Consider the following 20989-nt stretch of genomic DNA (forward strand, 5'->3'; position numbering starts at 1 on the left):
TTTTTTTTTTTTTTTTTTTTGTGAAAACGAATTTACCACATCCGTCAAAAATGGCGGGAAAATATTATTCTTTAATCATGTACAATAACGCTCGATTCGATGAAGTTACCAAAATATGAGAAAGAAAGAAAACGTATCAGTCTGGAAAGTTTCTCTTTTTAAAAATATGCAACAAAAAATAATAAATAAATAAATATATATATATATATAAATCATAGCAAATAGAAAAAGAAAGAAAACGTTTCGTTAAGACAGCGTGTTGTCTTCGCTTTCTGAAAATGAATTTGTCCGGCAATATTTCACTTGCTAACTTATGATGAACGAATGTGTGTGTGTGTGTGTGTGTGTGTGTGTGTGTGTGTGTGTCACGCTCATGCATTAATTCCATAGCTAATATGACATAATGACCCAACGGGTCACGGGTAGTCTAGTAATTATTAAATAGCGTCAAGTTCAATTATAATTTTAGTTGTATCGTAAGGAGATATTAAAAAAAAACATCGTTGCAATAAAAAAAAGTATAGAATTTCAAGTGGATGCTTTAGGTGACATTTCGTATATTATAAAATTCGATAAAATAATTGAGTTATCTCTAACTCTGTTATTATATAAAAAGAACTTTGTGTGGGTTCGTTCCCCGTGGACTCGAAAACGGTTGGGTCGATTTTTTTTTTTAATTTCACATTAAGGTACTTGATGTTTCTGGAAGTGTTCTTTCGTATTTGTATCAGAATACATCTGATAAGTCTCGATAATCGAAAAAAAAATCGAATAAAAAAGGAAATCTGATTTTGTCCAAAGTTAACATTTTTTATATAACCTAACATCACAAGTGCATTTGAGAAGTGTTATCATCGCACAAGCAGAAAAGATTAGCCTATGATATCAACTTTAGATTCTATTATAAGATAAGGGCCCATCCGAAATGAATGTTCCTCTTTAAAGCACAAATGAACCATGATACTTGACGTTTGCTTTTTAAACTTCAAGCGAAACCATTACTTACAGATAATAATTTTTATAAAATAAAGATTCTCTACAGTGCAATGTAGACTACAAAATATATTGTAGACTAAATCACTGCGGGGAGACATGTGAAGCTTCCTTGCGCTAGACTCCGGAGTGGTCCATAACTAGAGCAGGCAATCAATCGATTTGATTAAAAATAGGTGATTTCGATAACAATAAAAGTCTGCGAGAGTAGAACATTTCTTGATTTTCATACATCTGGGCTCCCTGCTAATACACACATATATATAATTTATACATGTTTTTTTTTATTCTAAAAATTAAGCATTTTAACGCAAATAGATCACAAATGAGTATATAAAGTAAAATATGATTTTTTTTTTACTAATTTCCCAACTAAAACAATTTATTTTCCTCATAATAGTGTTTATTAGACTTGTCCAAAAAAACGTCAGAAACGTTCAAGTTTTGTTTCGCAAAAATAGATAAAATTAATATATTTTATTTTATTAATGTATTTTTTAACAAATAAGTTGAAATAAACACATTTTAGATATACGTGAAATAAGGTAGTTTAATATACGAGGATAGTCCCAAAAGTAAACCGTACTATTTTTTAACTAAAAAAGCTGAAGAGCTACGAAAACAGGAGTGGTTCCATTAGAACGAGCGACCTTTTGTGCGCCAGGATTTATTTAGCTACATAGTGACCATAATTCTTAATGCACTTTTGTCAGGAATTTATTGATGCATCTTTGCTTCTGACGCACGTAGTTACTTTCTTGGGGGATCTTACACCGTCAATATCTGCAAAAGAGAAATGAAATATAACAATTCAGTTAGTATAATAGTGCAATTTGCAATCCCTTCTGGTCTATTCGGACGTCTGTGATTGCCGTGCATTCTAGTGACTAAGCAATGGGAATAGTTTCCTTGTTTTTTCTTTTTTATAGTTTTTTCTTTTTTTTTTTTTTTTTTTTTTTTTTTAATAAAAACACCCCATGATGGAAAAGTGTTATTTTTAGTTCAATCAAAAAAAAAAAAAAAAAAATGTGCAGAATAAATGATCTCGTATTTACTGAGTGCGAATGTAAATGCAACAAGTTCGAACGACTGAAACGTACACCCCAACTTTCTATCATCATCTTGCAATCAGCAATTACATCCAGTCTTACATTATCATTAGAGCTGTGACTACAGCATATTCCTTTAATTCTTTTAATTCTCGAGTATATATCCGACATAGTTAGACACGGTTAATCCACCGAGAACTACATCAGTCTATATAAAAACATAAGATATTAACGGACTTAAGAGTCAAAAACAATGAAAAAATATGTTGTCACAGGCCTAATTAACACACACACATACACACACACACACACTTTCTCTCTCTCTCACTCTTCCATACTGCACGAACACACACACATATCGTCGAATATACAATCTTGCATCACCACACACACATCGAGTGCGTACGCATTATTTCTCGTTTATCGGCAGACTCTCTCTCTCTCTCTCGTATTTTGTCTCCATTTTACTTCAACAAATTCTCAGAAACAAGCCCCCACCCAACCCTTTTCGAGATTAACACTTTATTACTACGAGAACTGCACAGATATCCGTGTTTAATCAAGGTTCTTCCCTACTTCTGAAAAGTTGAGTTAGTAAAACAATTATGTTTTAGCTTATCTTTTTTGTGTTTTTTTCTTTTATATTTTGCTATATTCCAAAACAAGAATTCGCCTGGTCTGGTGGAATATCCAATTAAATGATGTTATGACAATATTACTAAGAGAATGTGCACCATTCCCTGTGAGCCAATGTATAATCGTGTCGAGGAATATTGGGCTTCGAATATTATGTTATTTTGAATATTTGGTTAGGGTTTACTTGTAGGGTTAAGTATCTTTGTCAGGTTATCCTGACAAACACTTATACAGAGACATTAGACAAATACTCCTTTCTCTCTCTCTCTCTCTCTCTCTCTCTCTCTCTCTCTCTCTCTCTCTCTCTCTCTCTAATATGTATGTATGTTTAATTTTACTTGAGCCGAAGTTCTCAAAAATAAAAGGATCCTTTCCTAGGGGCTAACACTTGATCTTTATATGAAATACATAAATATTCGAATTGTACATTAAAGTTCTCCTTTACATATACAAATGTTGAATTAGTAAAAACAAATGTTTAAATTAAAAAACATTAAATTTCTTCTCTTCAATTGACAAATTAAATGTGTTTCTTGTTGTATCTTTCGTGCTGTCTCTTGGACACTGGATTCCAAAACAAGGATTCATCTAGTCTGGTGGAATATCCAGCTTAGTGCTGTTACTAGAAGCAACATCACTTGAAGAAGATGTACCATTCCTCGTATAAGCCATTGTGGGTTAGCCATAACGAGGTGATCTTATTTGAGCCGCGAATACTACGTGCTTTTGAATATTACTTTAGTGAAAAGTATCCCTATCCTAGATTGTTCTTGCAAACCCCTGTACAGAAAGACCTTAGACACTCGGGGAGAATGTTTATTAGGCATTCAGAACGGAGAATGACTGGTATATAAGTTATCCGTTTGAGAAAGCAATAATTCAAAGTGTGTGTGTGTGTGTGTGTGTGTGTGTGTGTGTGTGTGTGTGTGTGTGTGTGTGTGTGTGTGTGTGTGTGTGATATTAAGAGTTAGATTGTGTGTGAACATTATGTGGAAAGAAAATTTGTGCATGCACACACACACACACACACACATATATATATATATATACTAACTGCAACCCACTCGGTGTTGGCCGGGATGCATTAGTCATTTTGTTTGTTTGTTTTTTTACTTTAAACTCTTATTATATTCAATCGAAAATATAAGTTATCCCACTTACTGATATTTATTTTTAAGTGATGAAAGCGGACATAATAGCTCAATAGTGTATACGCCACCAGAACTCAGAAAATATAATTATTCAGTAAATTATATATTTTTAAAATTCAAGCAGTTATTTCTTCCCATTTTAAAACATACTTTCTGTTGATTATAAAACTCGATGTGTTTTACAACGGCTTTATCAGTGAATTGTTACCAGCAAAAAAAAAAAAAACTACAAAAAAAACATTAAAATTTAAAATCATTTTCTAAATGCAAGCGTATCTGTCTTTTCCCCCCACCCTTCTCATTGGTCAGTTGTGAACAAGTTTAGATGAAGAAAACAATTTTTAATGTTATTTTGTTTTTATCGTAACCATTTACTATAAAAAAAACCTTTATAAAATATCATGATTTTTATTATAAAGAGAATGTTTAAAATGGACAGAAACAATTGTTTAACTTTATTTGTTATGTATATATATACATACAGGCTCCTTCAGTCTTTGATAGACTATGGATATCCACGAAGAGGTGCTTTCGCGTGACATTTTTGTAGTAGGAGGTGAAATCTCCAACCGCACCTCTCCTGAGTCAACATTGTTAAATACCAGTGGCAAGTGAAGTGTATGTACAGGACGACTGGAAGCAAATGCCGAGATAAGCGGAGAGCACATACAGCGCCTAGAATCCCGAAATGGTCACCCATCTGATACTAACCAGGCTCAACGTTGCTTAACTTCAGTGTGCCGTGATTATGCCGTGTGTTTATATATATGTATGTGTGTGTTTTTGTGTGTATTGATATCCATATTAAAACCCCTTTTTTTCTATTTATTTAAAAAGAAAATACAACTTTGTTATATACGAGTCATGGAATTGCATTCATCTGCAAAATATCTAGCTAATTTGCATATTTTTTAAACATTCATTTTAATTAATTCCCTATTAATTCTTTCGGGATGATCATCTTTTAGTTAACTACATGATTTATAATTGCATAATATTTGTTTTAAAAAATGTTATAGTAAACACAAACCTCTTTCCATATATATTTATGTATGCGTATATATATTTGTTTAAAAATGTTGCCTACCAAACTCCTTTGTCAGTTCTTGGTCTAGAAATGAAACTTAATATATAAGGTGTTTGAACATATGCGAAACTTTTTATTGTAGTTTGAGCGGGGGAAAAACGGTGTAAAAGTATGAAATTAAAAAAATGGAATTTGCTACGTGAAGGTCGACGTCAAAGGAAAAACTAAGTCATAAACGAAACGTTTTGGTTTCGATTCTCGGTGGTGACGCACAAGTCATTTTTTTTTTTTTACTTTTTAAATCATTAGTATATATTGGATCCGATATAATATAATAATAAATAGTAAAACTTCATTAATCAAAATATCATATTTAAGCCTATTTTACGACCGGGCAATACCGGGCGATCTGCTAGTATATTTAGTTGGTGCAATAATAATGTCGTTTTTGACATGAAGTTGAACGTCAAAAACGACCTTATCTTTGCACTAACCTTGTGTGTGTGTGTGTGTGTGTGTGTGTGTGTGTGTGTGTGTGTGTGTGTGTGAGAGAGAGAGAGTAATGTCCCCAAAACTTTAATACGAATAATTGCGGTTGATGATAAATATTTTTTATATTTACACTTTAATATGTCGCTTTCTATCGATCGAATATGATTACTTTATACATAAAAACAATAATAATAATAATAATAATGAACGTTATATACAGTGAACTTTATAGGCAGCACACATTCATATTGTTGTTCATTTTTCAAAATGTTAAACTTTTATTGGTAACAACTTGTTCACAATTGATTCGTCCTGAAACAAATGTTTAAAAGTTAACACTAATAAAAGTTTAACGTTTTGAAAAATGAGCAATGACGTGTAACGTGGTAATTTTTTTAGAAAAAAATTTCTTGTTCACAGTTTTGAATTATATAAACGAGGAATGATTGTTTGTATTATTTGGATTAATCCGATTACTCTTTTCATCTTGGGTGTTATTTGCACACCGTTTTAGTCAATATAACCTTTGACCTTTTTCATCTTTATTTTATTTTTAAATTAAAAAAAAAATACTTGTAACTAGTAACCTAAATACGAAACCTCGGAAGTATGTAGCAAATCCTTTCTCAATATCAAATATGGCGACTTATACACCTGAAGAAGGTCGGGAGTTACATCGATCGAAACGTTGTGCATACACGCATGTGCAGATCATGTTATAATCATAAGATCACTGTAGCCGTCTGTGACATTTACGCTATATATAAATGTTAATTTCAACTGTACTGTTAACGTTGGCCGTGTGGTTTGTTCCTTGCTAATGGAGTCAGAGATTACTTCGTAGCCGGATTCGAATTTCCCGACCATCTGTAATCGTAACTCGCTACACTGATGATTCCTGAAAGGATGAAACACTGGTGTCTGTAAGTATTTATATATATAATGACCTTGCACGGATACTGTACTAGCCATGGCAAAATGCGGGAAGGGTTGTCTATGTCGTAAAATATGGTTTTCAAAAGATTGATATAATAAAGCCCGTCATCATTTTATTGCGTCTAGCTGCTCCACAATCATCTTATCTCGTCTCGTGTCATATTTTGGGAATTATTTAAAAAATCTATCGCTTTCTAAGGAGTGGGCAAATATGATCATTGTCACGTGCAATTATTTCGATACGCTGGTATGATTTAATGATTTGTATTCATCCATACGTACCCATGTGGCGCCAATAGTATTATTTATATAAAAAAATCATATAATGGAGATTTCGTGTCTGTATGTTTGTACAAACATAAATTGCATTTTTTTTTTTTTTTTTTTTTTTTTTTTTTACAATTTACAAAAGGTTAATCATTAAATGTAACTACATCGGTGATTAAAATATGACTTTTGTTACTGTATTAGAGAGGAGTTGGAGATCTGCATGAAGCTCACGAAAATTGTTGCTTCAGGATTGACTGATCTGCATAAACTTCTGGTCGTTGGTCACGACTGTAAATTAATCTGCAAACTACCAACAATTTTCTTCACACTCTATGGGGTCCTAAGACTAAACGAAAATTGCTTTTCCAGAACTGTCCGTCTGCGGAACTCAATATCGTGTGTTCTCTTCTCGACTGGCAAAATTCACCAATTGCATGCGAAGTCGGGGAAGGTTTGTCCAGAACTCACAAAGTAATGGTTCAGAAGCAACGTGACCACTTTCAGTTTAGTGATTTGCGTTTCGCACCTGACACGTCAATGTTCGTCACATGCGAATGCGAAGACGACCAGAGACCGTCGGATCCTGATACCGATTCCTACAGAGTTTTCACCACATTCTATTAAGCCGGACAGTATTGACACTTCAACGTAGCTACAATCCCTCTCGTGGTGGAGAAAGTTGGGCTTTAGGGAGGGGAAAGGACTGTCATTACTGATCACCATGTTCGTTTCTAAAATAAAATATTCCGAATAGTTCATAAATTTCCCTAGCAACAAATAACCACATCTTTGCATTTTACATTGTTCTTCGTTTCCTGCACAATTTTTGCATCTAATATTGTAATGAAACTTTCGAATCCATGTTTTTTTATCTTCTATTTGTTGTTCACAAATTCCTGTAGTTTCATGATTTTTAACGTGATTATGTCCAGTTGGTGCTGCTAATATAACACCGACGTCTCTAATAAAGGTTAAATGTACTTTTTTTTAAATTTTACTTCAGTCGAAGTTGTCAGAAATCAAGGGGCCCACAAGGGGCTAACACTTGAACTCTATATGAGATACATAGATATTCGAATAAAATACTGAGTTAGTAAAGAAATTTAGAACATAATTTCCCTCTCCCCAATTAACCATTTTCATACGTTGTAGTATATCTTTCATTTTGGTTTCTTGGTCTTACTGGATTCCAGGACAAGAATTTATCTAGTCTGGTGAAATATCCAGCTTCGTGCTATTACTTGAGGTAACATCACTTGGAGAAGGTGCATTATTCCTCATAAAAGCTAATGTGGGTTCGCCATAGTGAGAAGATCTTATTTGGGCAGCGAATACTATGTTATTTTGAATATTTGGTCAGGGTTTACTTCTATGGAAAAAGTATCCTCATGCCAGGTTGTTCTGACAAACCCATGTACAGAGAGACCTTAGACACTCGAGGATAGTGTCTAGTAGGCATTCAAGTTCTCTCCAGTAGGCATTGTGTGTGTTTAAAACAAGCATGGTTTTAAAACTTTTTTCAATAAATAAGAAAATAATACATTTTAAATGTTGAACAACAAAGAAGGTCTCTTTTAAAATAATATACCGTTTGAGCTGCAAACACGCACGATATACGATGTTATACAACATCAGGTCAAAACAGCATGAGATGCCGTCGGTTTCAAGTCGGGGATTATTAAAATTATCTTAAGTCAGTTTGGCTCTTTTCAAATGTCACTTTTTTATATTTTAATAATCAAGCCATGTTGGATTTCTTTCTGTCAATATTACGAAGGTGTATCTCTCTCTCTCTCTCTCTCTCTCTCTTATATATATATATATATATATATATATATATATATATATATGATAAGAATAATAGAAACTGTATTCCGACGAAATAGATAAAATAAAAAACGGAACAAACCGAGTTATGCGTTCATCAACGTTTCATCTTTATTTCATTTATCCAGAAGAGGTTTCGAAATAAAGACGAACCGTTGATGAACACATAACTGTTCCGTTTTTATTTTTTCTCTCTCTATATATATATATCTATATGTATATATTGACGATTAAAATCAGGATTAAATCACATTTCAAATAGCTAGTATGCGTAAAAGCATCACGGTTGTTTACAGCTGTTTCCATGCAGTGTTTATTTTATATCATGTAATTATTAAACATATAAAGCATCAAATCTCTTCAGGCCAAAATCTTGTAAATAACCAGAAAACAAGCCACAACAATATCCGCAAAAATTAAGGAGTAAAAAAAAATCACAATAAGTCCATTGGTTTTCTATGAATTATAAATTTTACATTTTGATCTATAATTCTATGTTACTTCCGACATTATTACTTTCACAGATTAATCTCAGCAGTAGAATTTCGTAAGAGCATTTCCATTGATTTGGGTTCAGTAAGGCCTACTCCGAAAATTGCAAAACTAGAAACAAACAAACATAAACAGTATAGAAAGAAAATACGGTTTTGCTTATTATGTACGACAAATTAAAGCACAAGACAATAACTGTTCCTACTGATATTATCGTGTAATATTTAAACACATCAAATTGCTCCTGCTGTTAATTTTTTATTTTTATTTATTTATTAAAAATACGATACGAGAATAAAATGAAATATGTTCTTAAGTTACAAGAAAAAATGTTTACTTTTTAATCGTTTTTTTTTTTTTATTTGTATAGTGTTTTTTTAATAGTAAATATATAAACACTTATTTTTAATTCCCCCAAAACTCAACCTGTCAGTCTGGAAAAACTTTCTTTACAAAGATTTTTAGCAGAAAAAAAATGCACACGATTTGTTATTGTTGTTTTTGACATGAAAATTCTAGGTTTCTCCAATAATGTGCACTAATATATTCAATCATATATCACGCGAATAGAGAATCAACAGGAGAATTTGTCGTGCTTTGTAGTATCTTTGTCGTCACTCAATTTGTCGCACGTAATTAACAAAACGAAAGAAAATGCTTGAAAGACAAAGTGTCCATACTTGTATGGCAGCAAAATTATTCAAATGTTAATTCCATAAAACTTTTGGAAAATTCCGCGTTTTCTTTTATTCTGTAAATTCATGAAAGAATTAAAATAAAATATAGTAATAAATATAGTAGTCTGGAGTTGGACTACCCACTCCACAACCTTGTTGTCATTTAACAAAAGTTCCTTTGTTTATTGAAAAAAAAAAAAAAACTATAATAAAACTTTGAATTCAAAGAGGCTTGAAAAATCCACCTATTCTCTTTTGAAATCAAAATATGTAATATAATTTACTAACCGTCTGGGATGCAGTGAAGTTTCATTTTTTTTCTATTTGCCCATTTTTGCAAACTTATACAGAAAAAGAAATAAAAGGTTAGTTGTAAAGTAGACAATTATTATTTTAATTTGAACTTCAGATAAAAATATGAGACACCCTTCTTGCTGCTTTCTATTTTTAGGTGATTATTTACGAAAATATTTCATATTGCCAGTCGTTTAGGCCGCAGTAAGCAATTTAAAACATAATAAATGGTAGCCAAGTACGTTATTATATTACCAATAACATGGTACAACAATAAAAATATGAAAATTAGCTAATCAGTAGCAGAATTCAATTTGTTGGCTTAAATGTTATTTGGGTCTGAGTTTGAAAATCCGACAAGATGACTTTTCGTGTAAGATATGAATTTATATTTACTAGTGAAAAATATTATGTCAGAGTCGAACTTTTTTTCATTTTTATTTGTAACATTTGAACAATTGACTCCACAAACCTGAATAATATTACCATATAAATCACACGAGGCAATGTACTGTCTTTGATTAACCGTGGAATTTTCCTGGGTAGTACAAGTTGAGTCTATTAAAAGAATTACCCTCTTTTTTTCTCTTCCTGTGTTGCTGGGGTTGACACGAAGTTGTCACTTTGCACGTAATTAATTGCAACTATTTATCCGTAAATTAAGCATAGGTTAGGAGAGAGGTTCACCCCTTCCCCCTCTCCTGATAACATAATGTTGCGTGGGGGAGGTAGGTAGGAGAGGAATGAGAATAGGGCGACGTTGTTTTTACGGCGTGCAGCTTGGAAAACACTATCCTGACGGAATGTCTGGAATGAAAAGTCGTAATTTATTTTTTTATATATATAGGGGTCAATAGTTAGTCAAAAGGACAAGTCCATGGGAACTGACGTTTTGTTCATTTCCCTATAAATGCCGAAACGACTTTTCCAGGGTCCTTTCTCTTTTAAGGCTAGGTTTGATGCGTGTTATTAACATACATGGGGTTAGTATTTACAACGGTCGTTCACAAAGCGTATGAACTTAGCTCACAGGAAAGAAATTCGAAAATCCCAGGGGAAGAATGTTGACCATTATATATAGGTCATTGAAGAAGTCTGCTGTAGTAGAGACGCGGACTGAGAGATTCTGGGTTCGATTTCTGTTCAGGTTACTATATCACTTTGGATAATATATTTGGGAAAGGTATGTGTGTATATATATATATGTGTGTGTGTGTGTATATATATATCTCATTGGTTTGCAGAGCTAATCTAGAAGTAAAACTCCAAAATAATGCCAGCCTCTACTTACTTGTCTCCTCACGAGGGTAGAGTTCGACACAAATCGCTCTGGACTGAGATAACAATGAGGATTGCCTCAGTTTAAAAAGATTTGTTCCTCGCTGATATAGGACAGAAAAAATGAAGTGCAGTATCAGTTTTTTTTTCTTGGTATGTTGTACTGATGTTTTGAACTACTTTCATTAGACTCAAGTGTTGACAGTCCAGGAGAGGTGTTGTTAGTTATTGTATAACTCTTAATTAGATATACCGTATAATTCGGTGTATAAGGCGACCGTCAGATAAGACTAGGTACAAAATTGGAGAAAATTTTAATACGTTTATCATATATTGGTTGTATAAAACGACTGCTAAATCACGAAGCCATGTTTGTTTAGCCTAGGATAGAGATTGCAACACCTAGTATCTTATGAAATATTGGTTTTTGGAAATGATTTTTTTAACTTTAAGGGTTTTCTTATACGCCGAAATATACGGTATATTAGATATAAACTTACAAGGGTATCCATTGTAGTTCGAGATATATATATAATCTTGTGTGTGTTCCCCTATAAATAGAAAAGTTAGAGAATCCGCACAGATACTAAAATTGAATTCATATCCAACATTTTCCGATAGTTGTCCGGAATTTCATGTGCCTCCTTAAATGGTTCTATGTGAGTAGAATTTCCCTTAAAACTTCAAATACATCTTATTCTAATGGAATTTGTAGCGTATGTATAAAATTCTGCAACAAAACAATGGAAATCTTTACATGCCCCTGAATATGCGACATCTCTATATGCCCCCCCCCTTTGAGGAAGTTAAGATGGCAAACTTAAAATACGTATATTCGATTCCAATCCAAATCAAACCATACGCATAAGACACGAATTCAAACTTTTCCAAGTTTTCATTTTTTTTTATCCTACCATATTAGAGGGAGGCAGTCAAAATAAATAAATATGCAGAGTGAAAAAATTATACTGTTCTTCATCAAAAAGGATATAATGCTCTTCATTAACTCCCAGAGAACATTGGTTCTTCCTGCTAGTACAGTTATATAAACATGATAACTCCTGCAGTATTATAAACAGTATGGATGCTATTTAACATTAATTGGCTAAAGTTCGCTACTTGAAATCTTTTAAATAATTAAAAATGTCATTCATAAATATGTTAACTCTACAAAACTTTTGCATTCATTCATATAATCGGTAAATATTAACATTTTGGTAATATTGATACAAATTTATAAATTTGTTTCTTTTATTAAATAAATTTAAGGACTATTAATATCAAAAACCTGTTGAATATTGTTTATATATATGTATGTATTTTTGTGTGTGTATATATGTGTGTGTGTATATGTGCATGTGTATATCTATATGACGAGGGAAATAAGATAATATGGTTTATAATGAACAACACTAAAACATTAATTTAGTATGAACTGTTTAAAAAGTAGGTATGCAAAGAGCGGTTATATACATTTTCCGCCTCTCTCTCTACCTACCTACCTACCTACCTACCTATCTATCTATCTATCTATCTATCTATATATATATATATATATATATATATATATATATATATATATATATATATATATTAAGTGAACGTGTCTGTGTCTGTGTATCTGTCTGTTCGTGTACATTTCCCTACGCAATAATTCTGTCAATTTTTAGTCCAGACTCGAAATTTGATATATCGGGTACTGAGATTTGAGAAAATCGATGTGATCGGTTTTCGGCCAGAAATTTCGCTGTTAAGGGGTCAAAGTTCAACGATTTGACCTTTGAGAACTTTACCAAACTCCTCTAACAATTTTGGGTCTAAACACTTGAAATTTCAGATATAGGTTCCTTGGACACGGATCTAACTTAATAACTCGATTTGAGCCCCAAAATAAATTTTAAGGGGTCATAATAGGGATCAAATTGAAAAAAATTGACCGTTTTTGTTTTTTAATTTTTTTTTGAAGCATACACCTCCAAACACCCGGGCAACGTCGGGCTGAAATGCTAGTATATATATATATATATATATATATATATATATATATATATATAATCTTATTTATAGTATCTCGAATTTTATTGGGTTTATTGATAATACGGTAACCGTTCATATACCAATAAATTCTGACACACACACACACACACACACACATATATATATATATATATATATATAAAATTTTGTTTCAAATTACTATATTGTATTCTTCATTTAAGCAAACCGTTTTTAATGATCATATAGGTGTGATACTTGAAAGTTTTTGTATTCATTTCGATTACCGAAAAAAAAAATTGATTAAAACAGTTATTCAAAAGTGTGCATTTCATTTACCATGTGGACCACGACGAAAATTAAATAAGATATGGTGTATAATTTTTATTATTTTTTATTTTTTGCACCCGAATTCTTTAAATTTATTCTCAGTTGTACACAAGGATATAAATATAGAGAAATGTACCTCTTAGAAGCTGACCATGATTTTTGAAATAATGACCAACCGATAAACGTGTAAATCATATTTAACGGATGTACATTGCGTCTATTTCAGTTCCATTTAGAAAGTGGCTCTTCATCTGGATGACTTCAATTTATCTTCTTTTTTTACTCTACTTTCAGGCGCGGTGAAGTGTTCCTCGTCACCTGCCCTTTCGGACACATCCTGCAGTCGATATTCAGATGCTTTAGTTGGGGAACATTTTACTAAAAGGCTGTGCAACCAGGCGGCCCACGCCAAAAACAAAGGTATGGACTACACAATTTAGTCTTCATCGAACGTACCCACTAGAACTATTTATTCTATTTTAATTTCATCGAAAAATGTTCAAACCATAACATATCTTTTAAGACAAGTTTGAGTACGTGTTCCCTGCCGAGACATGGTGCATTCCGACCTGAGGTCTTCTCAGACCTCATCCCAGTTGGTAAAGTCAAAAGTTAATCGCACAGATGAATTCTGCCTCCCATGTTTTTCCTAATTTTAAGTAAGAGAACCTCCAAAATGCTCACTCCATTTTATTTTATCTCTACTCCTCCCCACTCGAAAAAATAGCAAATTGGTAGTCATCTCGGTAACTCTGAGTTATTGATCCTTATTGATAAACTCTTCAAAGCTAAAACTAGTTTAAGCCCTTTTTGTCTGAGCTGTGCAGATTCAATTCCAGCAAGCTGCATGGAAATATGTCAAGAAGGTGATGGCTCGCATGATTTTGAAGCAGTTGGTTCCCTTCGATGTAACATTTGTAGTGTACAATATGATGTCTCTCTAGCCTAGAGAGAAATGAATGGCGTTTCTCACAATCTTAACTGTAGCTAGAATTGTAATATGGACCTCATATTTAAATATATAGAATGACGCTGAGTCGCTTTCTGATTACAATCTGATTTTGCACTTTGAACATCAGCTTAAAGTCAAAATCAGATAGGAGGAGATTACGCTCTTCACAGTAAGTAAGGCTTCCTTCAGTCTTGACAGACTATGGATACTCACTGTAAGGGTGCCTGCGCGTGAAATTTGTGTGGCAAGAGTTGCGCAATCCCCAACCACGCCTCTCCTGAGTCAACATTGTTGCATACCAATGGCAAGTTGAGGTACAAGACGACTGGAAACAATGCTGAGATAAACGGAGAGCACATACAGCGCCTAAAATTCCCAAATGGTCACCCATCTGGTATTAGCCAGGCTCAACGTTGCTTAACTTCGGTGATCTGACGAGAACCGGTGTGTCAACGTGATTATGCTGTACGCTCTTCACAAGAAGGTGAATACTCATTGCAAGTTGATGTGTGTTCAAACAAACCAATGCCTATGCAGATTTTATCAGACTTCATTACAGTTTACCAAATTGGAATATTAAAGCTAAAATAGAAGTGGAACATCGGGCAGCTACCTTTTTTTTTTTAATTAATTTACAAAATAAATAAAAACTACAGCCGGGATAGTTTATTGAAAGAGCACCGCTATAGTATTCATCGGGTTTAGAAAGCGCACTGTTATGATATACGTAAGATTTGCACATTTCTGTACAAGTGTTCAGTTATACATGGCTTAAGTTGGTCCTTTGTTCGATATCACACAAAGCATACGGTTCAACTAACTTTGAATATGTATAATTCTGATACTAATCGAGGTTCTCATGGTGGCCAAAGACGATAAATTCAATGACAATCATTTCAATAAATATTATTGTATTTACAACCTTTCAAAACCAATCAATACATATTCCATAATTTGAGCCCACTTCAAAGATTGATTTTTGTAAAATATATGAGTAAAAAGGTAATATGTTATTATGGATTTGAAACAAGAGAACATCGGTTCCTATTCAATCTCAGGCAACTCCGGGTCTTCCTGCTAGTGAGAGAATGAAAACATATTTAGAACTTCTTTGCTTTCAAATTGATCCTTTTTCAAATAATCAATGCATGTGTAAGTTTATTCATTTATTTGTTCGCCCCCACCCTCTCTCTCTCTCTCTCTCTCTCTCTCTCTCTCTCTCTCTCTCTCTCACTCACTCACTCACTCACTCACTCACTCACTCACACACACAAGGGCAGAATTAGACTGAAGGTCAGTTTTGAATGTGGGGAAAATCGAGTTCTCTGGATTGGAAGGAAAATAATAAAAAATTGCCTCCCTCTAGAAGGCTTTCTTCCTTTTACTGATCAAGGACAGAACCGATACTACACTTTGCTCATTGTCAATGTATGTGTGAGTGATTATATGATAAATCAGTCAAGTTTCTGATATAGTTTGATGAAGGAACTGGCATGTTCTTCCTTGTTATCGTTAAATGCGTTTCATATCACATTAGATGTGGTTTGCACGTTGGCTATGACGTCGTGATGAGACGTTCTTCATAAAACTCTATCATTTGTTGGTTTGAATGTGTAATTGTTTGAGGTCATCATTGACTGAGTCATTCAAAGTTGTCCGCGATTTACCTTTCCCATTGATTGTTATGTGTGTATATCTGTTTATTCAAACTAGGGTTTCGTTTAATACGGCCATACTGTTACAGGAAAAAGGGCTGTCCCCTTTTCCTGTAAGACTTTGGATAAGTGGAAAATGAGATTAGGATAGACCGAGATTCGAACTTTGTTAGCAAGGTTCAGAAATAGATTCAGAAAATGGAATTTTTCGCATGGTTAATTTTCATATAAAATAGTTTAGAGATGTTTGTATTGTATAAAGAATTTAATTGTGCATTCTTTTATGGAAAGTGAATTAAAAAGATCAGCTAAAAAAAATAATGAACAATACAATTTAAAAACATATTGAAAAATAAGTTACGTTGAAAAATAGGTTAGTGAGAATTATTTGTTTCAGAAGTGTGTTTTGGAAATATATGTTTAAGCCACGTGAGTCGATCACGTTTTGAGACCACACATCTGACGTCATAGCAAAAATGAATTCTCAATATAGGAGCTAGTCAGTCGAAGATCAGGGCCAGACGAGTCCGGATCGAACAACCAGCAGAGTCGGTCGGACAGAGCTGACATGATCAGAAGAGGGTCCCTTTAGAAGCGAAGGGAGAACGGTTTAATCATGTAGTACGACTTTGAATTCATTGACGCCATCATCATTCGACCGGTCGAACTGATAATAAAGAAGTTATCATGTTTTTGTAAAACTGTGTCGTGTCATCATTCAACAGCAAAAGGTAATGTGTGTAATCATTTTATATGAACTTTGTATAACCCCGTTCTAAGTAATGTGTCCTCTCTCCAATATGAATGTCCCCTATGAAACAATACCGTTATAGGCTGAAACAATGCAAGGGTGAGTCCAGTTTGGGCACCTTCAGCCTAAATAGGATTGAGGACTAACTCTGTCGTTAAGATGCACACCAGACTTCCATAGAACGATGTTATTACAGATTTATTACTTTGAAATCTGCAGACTTTTTCAAATGACTACAGAATTCTGGAATCCTGTATGAAAAGAAAAGAATCATGTATATCGCTGGTGTGAAACTCGAAGACATAAACGAATCATGACGTCATGAGAGAGAAGTGGTTGCAGCAGGCGAGGTCACTGGGGTTATTAAGAACGAGGATGTGCCTAACTCCGATGGTGAAGTATAGAATCTTTACAAATGATGGAGAGTATTTTCTTATTTAGTTATGGGGTAGTGCTCTTAGCTTCTCAGGGGGGAACTAGTACAGACGTTGTTCAACTCAAATGTGATCGACTGCTCACTTAAACTTAATGTCTTCAGACAAAAGTTTGCTAATAGAAAAGTATAAAGGGGAACTTGAGACAAATTCATTAAAATTTGAAGAAAATATTAGTGGCACAAAAAAAAATGCTGTCTGGGGGCCATATGAACACCATTCGAGGCTTGCGTGTTCTGTATCTCCGTTGTATACAATGCACGAGCAAGCAACCTCGTCCGTCCTGTCCGACACTGAAGATGTCATTGTTTTACGTCTTATTTCCTTTATCTTTTCTAGTGATCAACCAAAGTACACCTTTTTATTGTCCCTCCGCCCCCACTCGGCCTTTGTTACCACTGGGTTACTCCCCGGTTTGAATAAAGCCAATATATTTAAATTAATTCTGCCGCATAAATTGACATTTTTAGTAGGCAAGAATGGTGAGTATGCTGTTGTCTAATCGGTTAAGATATTCCGTCCATCGTTGAAACGTGCCAGAAAAAAAAATCGGTTGTAAAAAGAGAAAACTATGTGAGAAAATCAGTAAGCTGAACAGCATTTTTATGTGCGTATTTGCTTAATCCTATGCAAGAATCTCATAGTAAAATACGAGACGTGCTTATGGCGGATGTTATGTACGTTGCTTACGTAATTAGTTAATCCTGACTATGACGTTCGGTTGGCTGACAAGTGGTTTCACTATTTATGCACACACGCTCTCTTACAAACAAAATTTAACAAGCACAAGTCTCTCTCGCTCGAGCGCGCGGAACTCTTTTTGTGTGTGATACAGGTCTCCCTTTTCATCACACATCTCGCTCTCCCTTTTTCTAACACACCTCTTTTTCCACCACACATGCATACCTCTCCCCCTTATACTCTCGCTCTCTCTTACTGACGCACATATTGTCTCTCTCTGTTTTTTCTTCCTCGTTCTCACATTCTCACCCTTTTTCTCTCGAACGCATACTACAATACCCCCCCTTTCTCTTTTTCTTTTCATACACACCACTCTCTCTCTCTCGTTTCTCTCTCTCACACTCTCTCTCTCTCTCATTTTCCTTCTCTTTCTCTCTCTTTCCTTCTCCCCTTCTTTCATTCTCTCTCTCTCTTTATCTCTCTCTTCCTCACTCTTTATCTCTCTCTTCCTCACTCTTTATCTCTCTCTTCCTCACTCTTTATCTCTCTCTTCCTCTCTCTTTATCTCCCTCTTTATCTCCCTCTTTATCTCTCTCTTTCTCTTCCACTTTATCTCCCTCTTTCTCTTCCACTTTATCTCCCTCTTTCTCTTCCACTTTATCTCCCTCTTTCTCTTCCACTTTATCTCCCTCTTTCTCTTCCACTTTATCTCCCTCTTTCTCTTCCACTTTATCTCCCTCTTTCTCTTCCACTTTATCTCCCTCTTTCTCTTCCACTTTATCTCCCTCTTTCTCTTCCACTTTATCTCCCTCTTTCTCTTCCACTTTATCTCCCTCTTTCTCTTCCACTTTATCTCCCTCTTTCTCTTCCACTTTATCTCCCTCTTTCTCTTCCTCTCTCTTTATCTCCCTCTTTCTCTTCCTCTCTCTTTATCTCCCTCTTTCTCTTCCTCTCTCTTTATCTCCCTCTTCCTCTCTTTTTCTCTTTTTCTCTTTTTCTGTCTTTATCTCTCTTTATCTCTTTTTTCTCTTTTTTCTCTTTATCTCTTTATCTCTCTTTCTCTCTCTTTCTCTCTCCCTCTGACAGGAATTTTGCAGTGTGAAAGCAGATGACAGATGAAAAAGTTTCTTGTGAAATCTGACAGTTAGGACAAAAGCACCCTGTGAAAATAGGCGGTAGAAGAATGTTTCGTGTGAAAATTACATATATTTATGCATGTGTGTATGTATATATTTGTGTGCATATATATATATATATATGTGTGTGCATGTATATGTATGTGTGTATATATATATTGTGTGTACACATGCACGCACATATACATACATATATACGTGTACATATATATATATGTATATAGATCAAGGCTTGCTGACCAAGTCATTTAAGAAAATGAGTGGTCTCAGCAATCACAAATGCAGATCATGCCACAGAAGTAAAGAATGTGAGCCATTCGGCGTAGAATTGTAAGCTTTGGCGATATACCAGGTGAACCATATATAAGAGATACAAATAGTTGTTCTGAAATGTACCGCTAGAATCTTATAAAGGTTTCTCGGATGAAGCTGCGGAAATAGTGGATAAATGTTTGGCATCTAGCGGATGCTCCAGTAATAACAACATATAAGAAAATTATTTTTTAAAAATCCTGAGCTAAAGAAAAGTGTAGAAACTGGAATCTTGGAAAGATTTCTATCATTTCAGTAATTTTATGGTCAACAGGCCTCATGAAAAGAATTAAAAAAAAAACATCTGGCGAATATATCCCGTGAACGATGTGTAACAGATACAAACAATTGTACTTTAATAGACAGTTAGAAACTAAAAAGGATATCTCAGTTTGTGTTTATGAAATAGTGAGTAAACGTCTGGCATTCAGTAGGATTCCCAATCCCCAGTAAAAAACAACAAAAAAACATGAGCAATTGAAAAAAAAGATGCTAATTTACAAGCACTCTTACTAAAAGGAAAGTTTTTGTGCCACATATTATATTCATGTAAGACGGAAGCTGGTTTAAAGAGCCACTTGCGTGTATACCGCCCCAAAACAACTAATTGAAGAGATTGCAAACTTCTGTCAATAAATAGTAATCATGATGTGTATGTGAGATATATATATTACACACTATGATAGAGATTTGATGATTTCTGTCGGTAAATTAAACTATATCGCGTTTCCCTAACATAGTTTAAATATCTGAAATATGAAACATGTTAATCTTATTTGAATGTTAACATTGCTATCATTTACTCCATTAATTAGTCATAAATTATGTGCATAGTTATATGCAGATAGTTGTGAGAATTGGTTTTTAACTGGCTCAGGGTTTGAATTCGAACTTGTATAGTGCGCGCGATTTCTTCTGAGCCGAAACTAAATATTAAATATAAAAGAAGTTGGGTTTTTTTTTCATACTGTTACCATATTATATATATATTTGGTAAAACTGGTAATTAGTAAAAACCTGAAGAGAGTGCTCAATACTATTGCAGAGCAAATATGTGTTTTATTTTTTTATTACCGTTTTGTCTGTTTGGTTACATATGTTTCGTTTGTTTTATCTGTTTGGTTACATATGTTGGACCGTGTTTACGACCTCGTCAGACCTTACAGAATTTCTGTAAGGTCTGACGAGGCTATTAGATCGTAAACACGGTCCAACATCAGAAACATATGCAACCAAACAGATAAAACGGTAATAAAAAAATGTGTGTGTGTCTCAGGTTGCCAAGAAAGTTCTTGCGGTTTTTAACTTTTAAATTCAGATGAATATATCTCGGTTCAAATACAAATTTATCTGTCGAAATAATCGCCATAAGAATCAACTTTTGCCAACGCAAAACAGGTGTATTTATGCCATCAACGTAACAAATCTTGCGTTCTGGTCGAAATGAAGTTGCTGAAAGCGTTTTTGATATCGCTTAGGTTTTTGAAGCATTTCTTACGCAGAAAGTTGTCGAGATGCTTGAAAAAAATCGGAAGTCGGTAGGTGAGAGGTCTGGAGAGTATGGTGTATGAGACAGTTTCCTAACCCAATTCGTTCAACCTTTACAACGTCTGCTCAGGCA

General features: G+C 34.0%; 1 protein-coding gene and 1 pseudogene across 1 annotated transcript in view; one reads left to right on the plus strand and one right to left on the minus strand.

Moving 5' to 3' along the window:
- LOC145243372 (ETS domain-containing protein Elk-3-like) overlaps nucleotides 1–20989 on the plus strand; it is a 104222-nt gene that overhangs the window by 76907 nt on the left and 6326 nt on the right. Inside the window, exon 2 of the mRNA XM_080106192.1 lies at nucleotides 13742–13867. Coding sequence (XP_079962318.1) covers nucleotides 13742–13867 — 126 coding nt within the window. The remainder of the gene's footprint in view (nucleotides 1–13741; nucleotides 13868–20989) is intronic.
- On the minus strand, nucleotides 14754–14870 carry LOC145244228 (5S ribosomal RNA; annotated as a pseudogene).

Source organism: Euprymna scolopes, chromosome 22 (assembly GCF_053919585.1).
Source record: "Euprymna scolopes isolate OS-2025 chromosome 22, ASM5391958v1, whole genome shotgun sequence".
Lineage (NCBI taxonomy): Eukaryota > Metazoa > Mollusca > Cephalopoda > Sepiida > Sepiolidae > Euprymna > Euprymna scolopes.